The 9,408-nt window shown below is 39.5% G+C and overlaps 1 protein-coding gene across 8 annotated transcripts in view; it reads right to left on the bottom strand.

Moving 5' to 3' along the window:
- Positions 1-638: 638 nt before the first annotated feature.
- The window catches only part of ADAM23 (ADAM metallopeptidase domain 23), a 78,873-nt gene continuing 70,103 nt past the window's right edge, over positions 639-9,408 (bottom strand). For 4 of the 8 annotated variants that reach the window (XM_028702343.2, XM_028702333.2, XM_028702325.2 and 1 more), the window contains exon 26: positions 4,366-4,558. In XM_028702343.2, coding sequence (XP_028558176.2) covers positions 4,513-4,558 — 46 coding nt within the window. In that variant the 3' untranslated portion in view covers positions 4,366-4,512. Of the gene's footprint in view, positions 4,559-9,408 lie in introns of all 8 variants that reach the window. The other 4 variants (XM_028702316.2, XM_028702307.2, XM_028702298.2 and 1 more) reach the window with 2 other exon arrangements.

The following is a 9,408-nucleotide window of genomic DNA, read 5'->3' as shown; positions in this document are numbered from 1 at the left end:
CTAATGGTGATCACCAAGTGCTCAGGAAACGCCAGATCAGATTGGAGTGATTGGCATGTTTAGCTAAATTGCACCAGGGCTGGTGTGGACTCAAGCAGGCCTCTGGTTTGCCCCCCTTGGTGTACATTATACTTCTAATCCACCGAATAACAGGGTCAGACCATTAAGGCTGCTTCTTACCAATGCAGCTCAAGCATATGATCACTATTATTTTTGAATGGAATTTCTGTCTCTCAAAAAAACCACACGTCGAACTTTTTCCTGGGAGCCTTGGCTGTTTGCAGTTCCATGGGCACTATGTGTTTCCAGACCTGTGAATGTGCTCCAAATGTCACAAGAAATATGGAACGAGAAACGCAGTGACCATCTTTTCTGCAATGTGTGAAATGACCCTGCAGAGGTACGAGTAATGCTAAGCTGCAGTCGTACTCTTACGATGTCTGATAGAAACCAACTCAATATTACAGTTTTACCAATGGGAGAGATTTATGACAGCGTTCCCGTGAGTGAATATATAAACTCTTTTGATTAAGGGTCGCCTCCAGTGTTAAGTACTATCCGATCTTTTAACTGCAACACGGTTTTGGATGTGGAACGTAGAAATTTAATTCGAGGAAGAAAGATATAGAAGTTGTAGCTTTCCATGTTCATGAAGTCTTTAATACTCATTTAACTAATATGCAGAACAATGACAACTGAATTTCCATTCATCGGCAGCCAACAAGGTATGAATGAGTATTAACTTCAAACAAAAACTGGTTCGTCGTATTGTGCATTTTAAAAAGAATTACAAACAATTTCAAAGGAAGATTAATAGTGGAAGCAACAATGAATATAAAATATGACTGAAAGCTTCTTAGATCAAAAATAAATTCAAGTATTCTTTTGTAAAGTTCCTCAGACATTTGTCTTTGAATTTTAAGTTTGTGCAATACCTATCATTGCATAGTAAAGAAAACTTTGTAAAACTCCAGTTCTATGTAATTTATTATAACATGCACCTAGAATATTTATATATGTATATATATATATTCAATTTGCGTAGTGGAGCTTTCCCCTTGTAGAGAATTTGCTCAATTCAGTGGGATCATGCAGCATATCAACATAAGCTATATAAAATTTCCATACATTTTCCTGTCATGATGAACCCTTTTTATGGAACAGAAGAATAGTGGATGAAATGGTAACTTAACATTTATTCTGTCAAAACACCATTAAAATGACACTGGTTGTGGTAAAAAAAAAAAAAGGCAAGTAACATAGGCAACATATGTTCTCTTAAAAATGTGGTAAATGAAATTTCTAAAAAAGTAAGTACCTACCTTAACAGGTTTGATTATATAACTCTAGTACCACAGAAAACATTACAATCCACTTCTGTGAGCTATGTGGTTGCGTGGTCATTTACATTCTATACATAAAATTTGTGTATTTTAAACACACGTACACAGAACAGAACAGCAGAGGGGAAATTAGGACAAGAAATAATATTTCTTATGAAACTGCCAGTGTAACAAAAAGTTACACCAACTCTTACCATATATACATAATTGGGGACCAGTGTGGTCTGATTAAAAACATCACATCGCACATTTACAATGTTTTTTTTTTGAATCACTTCAAGATTTTTTAAAAATACAACAATCTGATTTTTAGAGCCATATTGAATGGCGTTGTCTACTGTGGTTACCACATCGCTCCCAGAACAGAACCAAAAAGGAGACCCCAGCACCAATTTAGATACCCTTATCCCAGATATGGTCAAAAGCAAAGTGACATTAAGCAAGATAGCTCTGCTCATCGATATTGTGACGCAAGTGGGAAGACCTGAAAGGGAACACACTGGCTCAGTTTGCGTGTAACGCTAAGCCAAACTATGGCTCAACCCAAGTATGAAGGCTTCCAGAGACTGCAGCCACTCGCTCCTCCTCCGGTCCTCTTGTTGCAGTGAGTTAAGCCATGGTTTGGCTTAGCAGGTCATCTGAGCCAAACCACGGCTCAGCACAGATCAGTAGCAAGACCCCAATAGGTGCAATGCAGCCTTCAGCTCCTCTCTGGAAACGAGCCCACTTGCGCTAAGCTATGGTTTGCCTTACCACTAAGTGTGACCCAGGTAATAGTTTGCTTTTAGAGACTCAGATCTAAGAAGGGAAGTAAGATACACAGCCTGCAAGACTGCCTTTATCAGAGCATTGTGAATGCTATATATCAAGATGCATTCCAGTAACGCCGCCTTCCCACTGCGTCTTTAGCACATTTTAATCAGGTATATAACTCTGTGAAAACTGTCACCCATTAAACCGCTGTGACTGGCCCATAAAACGTTATAGGATTATAGGGTGAGGGCCACTGTGATAATCTACAACTGCTACTGCAGCTTGAGGAATTTAAAGTATCTCTACGCTCCCATTACTTAATGCCTACAGTTAAATTTAAAATCTAACTCAATGTAAATTTAAAAGTATCACAGCCTGCTTCATTTTAAAGACCATTCCAAATTATGCAATGGGGGAAATAATTTTAAAAGGGTAAAATGTTTACATCAATATACACTGGGAGGTCATTTTTACCAGAGCAGCTGAATTATACTAGGATACCTGAATACTTGTAACCAGAATGAAAGCTTTTGGAGTACAAACCAAAGGCCAATTGTAATCAAAAATTAGCTTACCACTGACAAAAATGAGAACCAGACCAAGCATGTACAGTACTTTCTATTCATATCCATCTGATGCAGTGGGAATCGGGTTACGAGATACTTGCCATCTTGAAAATCATAGCTGGCTGAATGCAGAATGACTTGCCACTAAAGGCGTGGAAAATTGGCAAGCGATTTTGCAGCAGCAGTGCGGCAGGACGTTGATCTGGACTTTGGCATAAAGCCTTTTCACAAGCACCGTGCAGAAGTGTACGCCAGCCAGCCTTATTCACAATGCAACTCACTGTGGCATGCTAATGGCAGGTGCCATTGCTGCTCTTCGCATCTGTGGTTACACCTGATAGCAGTGCTCAGAGGCTTGTGGGCCAGGAGAGGGAGAATAATGCACCCCACTGTGCTTAAGCATGGAGAAGTGCTACCTGAACATATACAATGATACCTTTCTTATTTGGCCAAAGGGAGCCGAGCCATGACAGTAACCACAAATAGTCTAGGAAGTAACATTCGAGGCTGTGACTTGAAAGAGGACATACTACGCAGGTCAACTCCAAGAGACATGGCTATTGGGATCACTTTTATAAACGGATGGGGACCTGGGAGGTGAGCTGGTGCTGGGGACTATAAAACAATACATGGGAAAGCCTTAACCTGTTAAAAGCTCTCAGTATTTTTATGGGTATTTAAGGCTTCTTTAGGCTTCTTTTCCTTTCGTATAATGTGAGATCGAGAAAGGAAAACAGATGGTAAAATTAAAGAGTTATAAGCTTGGCACTTCTGTGATTGATTTGAGAGGGTGTTGACTTCTTACACTATATACAAAATATCTGCATGACAGCAAATAATGCATTTGAAAAGATTCGTTGCATACATATGCACTTTATACATATTAATAGGTTTTGGATGGACTGGGTGTTTTTGTTTTTTGGTTTTTGGTTTCAAGCATACAAATTTAAAAAGCACGCCTGTTTTCTGCTAGAACTCCCTGTGTCTGCATGCGATATGCCTTTGAGAGCAAGCCCAGAACCCCCGCTATACAACATGCTACAAAAACTTAAAAGGGGAGCAATGTTTTAAGAAAGCTTTACAACCCGAGAAGATAGACTCACACATAGAACAAAACCCTTAGGAAAATGTGTCATTATCTGAGAATGGCATGGCAAAAATTGCTCATTTTTATACTGAAAACTATACAAGACCTGCAGGACCATAAATAAGGTTGCCCCCAAAATAAAATTGAGATGAATGAGGAATATATATTAGGAAGGGGTTGTACAACTTGGAGAATAGTGTATCTTGGTGGAACGTGATTTCCTAAGTACCCAGAATCAGCATTTCTATGTTTTGGTTTGTTTTCTTGGTATGCAGACTCGGCTTGGGGTCAGCTTGTTAGCTCGTTTGCTGTATATATGCCATGCAGTTTACCATTTCAAAAGTTAGCTTATCATGCCACTGGAGTCTGTCGTTAATATTAAAAGGTCATGCGAACTCAAGTTATCAGTTATGAAACTTTTTACCTATTTGACTATTTTGAAACAGTTCTCTTATTGCACTTGATTTGTTTGCTCTGTTCTTTGTATTTAAAAAAGTTCGGCCAAAATAGTTCATTTATAACATCTGTCCCGTTTCTTATCACCTTAAAAAAAGGAGAAATGAGTGGAGGGAGTTCTTAAATGTGAATCTCCGAAAAGGACAAGTTTTCCTTCAGCCCTTTCATAAGCATCTCCACTTGCCATTTGTAGTAAATCGCTCGTCTTAATTTTCTTCTGCAGTGACGTACTTTCTGTGCAGCTACTACAAAAAGCCACCATGTCTGGAATCCAGTAATGCACAGAAAAGCTCTTCCAAGGAGTTCCTTAGATACCCTGCTGACTTGGATCGTATCTTCTCTTTTTGACATTTCTTCCAGTTAAAGAGGAGACAAATAGTAAGACAGGGAAACAAGAAATATGTCAGTTAGGCATAATTGAAAACAAGGTCATGTTTTCATCATCACACTATGTAGTAAGGGCTCACACTAAGACACCAGAGATGTAAACTGGAAATAAACCCGTTTCATATTAGGATGGGCTTTAAAGCTCAATTCTGAGCCCAATTCTTAAGGATTCTACAGAATATGAAGCTGTATTCACCCCTTTTTCTGTAATATCACTGATATGCCATAGATTTATTTATTTATTGCTGCCAAAAGTCGCTGTTCTGAAAGGCTTCAACGACGCCAAAATATAAAACAATTTGTGGGTCCCCTATGTGAGCCTTTACTACAATAGGCAACAAAATACTTCCAGTCTCCAGCAGCAGATGCCAAGAAACTGCTTGTGAAGAAGAATGGACACCAGAACGTGTTAGTTGCGCCACTGCAATTTTGCTGCTGTTGTTAGCAAACAAAACTTTTTGTAGAAACGTCCATTCTCCTATTATACCAGTACTGTATATAAATAAACAGCAAGACATTACAAGGCAACACAAAAACTGGATGCAACCTCCCCATAATCTGGCTTTATGTGGGGCATCAAGCAAGGGGCTCATGCATTTAGTCCTATAACACTGGGCAGGTGTACCACTACCGCCACCAAATTGTCATGCAGTAAAACATAGAGCAGGATTTCACAGATTCCCTAACGGCAAGGAACATAAAGCCTTGGGTCTCCTCCACTGCATGCTCCTGCAACGGTGGCTGCAGTGAATAGAATTTAAACATCTGTTGTTGCGCCTATTGTGGTAAGTTGTGGATAATGGCAAAAAGACAGTTATTTTCAGGCTTCACTTTTGTGCCACGTAACTAACTCAAACATGCACTTTGCAGATCAGTACATTATTGCAGAAGAACCCTTTTTCATTGCCTTTCGTACACAGAAATATGTCCCCAAATATATGTGCTATTAACCACAGTGATTGCATTATTCCCATAGAATGGAGTAATCTCGCTACTGCTCATTCAGTAATGGTGGGTCTGACATTTCTAACGCGGTGAGATCAGGTTTTTGCTTTCATTTTACTTTTCTACCTTGGAATACCAGCATAAATTGCCAAAAAGATAAGTATCACCAGTGGCAGCTGTTGTGGATAGACCATGATTCTCTGCAGACCTGTTGCATTTCGTATCACACAGCCTACTGGCTTCACTGAATGTTCTTTTACATGCATATATAATTGAGAATAACATTTTGTGCATCTAATCCACAAAAGCTTAAACCATAATGAACCAGTTAGTTTACAATCCTATTTTCACTTACCTTGGAGTAAGCTCCATTGCACTCAATGGGACTTACAATGAGTAGACATGCAGACATATACGGGTTTGCACTGTTTGTGTTTAAAGGTACCATAGAACTCTCGCTGTTTTAGCCGCAACAGAGTAATGGATAACTCTGAAATTTAGTATGAATAATAAAGACACTGTTTTTGCTAACAATGTTTTCATACCTCACAATGCTTTTCATGATGGAGAGAGTTTGAAAGCCAAAACCTGTATTTTAAATTATATGAATTCAAAGTCAGTTTTTCACAATAATACAATTAACCTTGCATTGCTAGAGGTACTAAAACAATGCGGTTCAAAAGCAACAGAACAGTGCAATTATGGGCAAGCCTTTTGCTCTGGTTTACAACATACAAAATGTAACTGACAGTTTGTAAAACTCAGATCTCAATAGACATGAAAACTACATAGATTGAAATGCTCTCACAGGACAGATTCCGTCTCTCAGTACTAATACTTACAGTACAATCCTTTGCATGTCTACTCAAGAGTAAGTCTCATTTACTTCAATGGGACTTTCTTCCAAGAAAGCGTGCGCAAGACTACATCATAAGCTAACTACCGTCTTGGTAATAAAAGTTTGCATGTTATTTTTCCTCTAAGAAATCATAAAAAGTTGTGACGCTGTAGACATGTGATCACATCTTCAGGCCTCAGGTTGGTTTCCATACTTTCCAAGCTACTATTCTTGCCTTCCCCAGAGAAAATGCTAAGTAGAATCCATCTTATCTCATGTACCTCTAAAAACTGAAAGCAAAGGAGGGTGGGGAAAGAATATAGCTATTTTCTGCACTGTAAAGCAAGAAAGAAATGTACCTGCAGACTCAGAAACTGTCTTTTCGACCAGGAAATATTTTCCTCTTTTCAAAATATTAAAAATGTCTTTATTCTTCTTCTTTTTTTAAAAAAGAAACCCCTAGGATGCACATCATCACTTTATCTTTGTTTGTAAAATAGTACATTGGTAATACTAAGCATTTCACCCTCCATTATAAAAAAAAATTTCTGCAGATCTCTTACAAAATGAAAAGAGTGAGAAGAATATAAAGAATGTATCTCCTCTGCCCTCCCTCATACTGGATCCTTTAATTATTGTATATTGACAAGGCTAACATTAGAAAACAGTACTTGCTGTGTCTGTTGGAAGAAAAGAGATGTACCGTATCTGTAGCATATCAGCCCAACAATGAAACAAGGCTTGTGGTCTTCCCTTATTTGCAAAATGTATGGCTTAATTGCATGATGTGAGATCATGGCAAGCAAACTAGAGTGACCTGAGTTTTCACACCTTCAGCAGCTTTTAAAACCACCTAGGATTATTCTACTGGCACACAATCAGCCCTCAAATGTTTATTATACTTTCCATCAGCTGCACTACAGCAGTTGAGTTGACCCCGGCAGCTTGCTGTCAGGATCCATCAGCTGATCAGACGTTAAGGCTCGCAACTGTTCAATTGTAGCTGCCTGTATGAGGTGTGGCTTTGGGGAAACAGCCTCACAGGCCAAACTGGGACCTGGGGTGGGCCTAACTATACCTATGGGCCAGAGGTTGCTCATTCATGATTTAAAGAGATGATACAGAGCTGGTTGCCAACAATCCACAGGGCAGATCTTGCTACTCAAGCAAATTCATGTGGCTCCTGAGGGACACACTTCAATGATACACCTCTCATTTAGATTTTCAATGTGTTGCCACACCTGTGCCTGCCTACATGCCCTGCACAGGTGTGGCAACACATTGAGGTCAATTGAGGTCAATGCTTCCAGCCTCTGGGCAACAGTCAGGAAAACAGAATATAGTCTCCCACAAACAAAGAAGTTGTACCATCTCTGGTACAAAGAGAGGAAAGGAGAGGGCAAGCTTCTGCACAACGTATTACAGAGATAGAAATCGAGCAACACTGCCAGTCTTACAAAAACACAGTGCTGCTTTTTCACCCTGCGTGAGGTCAAGACGGATTCCTTTCCTGCCTTTGCACGTACACTAAAAACACTTTGTCATGTACCTGCCACATCAAACCGCAAGAGAGAAGAATAATGCACATATTCCATCATGCACAGCGTCTCAGTACAATTCTCTCCAACTATCTATGCTACAAAGAATTCGAGTCTGTTTGTTTGTTTTAATTAAAAGGATTGTAAAAACCATGCACACATATTTCAGTCGTTTATGGGTGCACACATAGAACCTGGGGGCTGGTCCTGCAAGCTCTTCTTATGTTCTCAGGGGACCCATACAGTATCATCAACATTATGTTGTTCTCTATTATAAGGCTGCTTAGGGCAAAACGTTTGGGAAAATCATGAATGAAATTATCAGGAAAATCGGTTGTGTCTAGAAAAGGTAAGCAGAAAGGTCATTTAAATGAAACCTTTCACAGTTGAGAAAACAGATCACATGAACACCTAAATTTGTACTAAATTTGTACTGTTCAACTGAACAGTATTATTTTAAAATCCAAATACTGGATACAAAATGGTTTGTATCTGGGCCTGCATGGGCAGAAGACTGTTTAAACAGACATTTCCTACCCGTTTTGTCCTCAATGGGGTCCTCTGGGCCGCCTGAAAAGCCACTCCTTGCCTCCTCTTGAATTTCACCTTCCTCCTCCCTCTGCAGGACCCCATTCCCCCTCTCCCATCCTGTTCAGATAATCAGAAGTGGCTTTTCAGAAGCTGGGCTGCAATGTAGACAAGGGGCCAAGGAAAGCTCTGCTGGATTGAGTGGCCTTCTGCTTGCATAAATCAGGATCCAAACCCAAATAAAGTTCAGAAAAATGAGTATTCATAAACTAAATGGATGGTTCTGTGCCTGCTGTGTTGGATACAGCTCTGAAACACAGTGAACAACACCATCAAAACCTTTGAAACCAGCGCCGTGTCCTGCTGCTTTGCAGTGAATTTTCTTTCTTCCATTCCTACCAAATTATCATAAACATTCTAGGCTCCACAATAACCCTCACACATACTCAATGAAGCAGCAAAATATAAGGAGGCCTACCTGGGCTAAGCCTCTTCCACACAGTGAATACTTCTTTCAGTTTTACCCCCAAGAAACATGCACTTCAAGCTGTGAGCTAGGCGAGGCCATCATATTTGAGGTTCTGCTACAGAATAAAATACTTTCATTTTAAATTAATAAGAGAACTGTTGTGATACTTATAGAGAACCGTTGTCCATACCGGGGAACCAAATCATTTCGTTGTATATATATATTGTACACTAGAATGAGACACAGGATGCAAAGTATTATCTAAGTGGGAAATATATGCTAGAGATGACTAAAGTGTGAATGGACAAAAGTCAAAAGGATCAATATAGTATTATGTAGTTTATAAGGAAATTGGGCGGGAGGGCTGGTATGGCTCAAGCCTTCATTTAAACACATACTTTGCTTTATTCACTTTTAGAGTATCAGTGGTAAAATTAAAGGTCATGAAGTTTAATAACCCAGTAAGTACATTGACACACACACAAGCCCCCACACATT

The sequence above is a fragment of the Podarcis muralis genome, chromosome 1 (genome assembly GCF_964188315.1).
Source record: "Podarcis muralis chromosome 1, rPodMur119.hap1.1, whole genome shotgun sequence".
NCBI lineage: Eukaryota > Metazoa > Chordata > Lepidosauria > Squamata > Lacertidae > Podarcis > Podarcis muralis.
The sequence above is the reverse complement of the archived record's forward strand: the minus strand, read 5'-3'. Positions and strand labels throughout refer to the sequence as shown.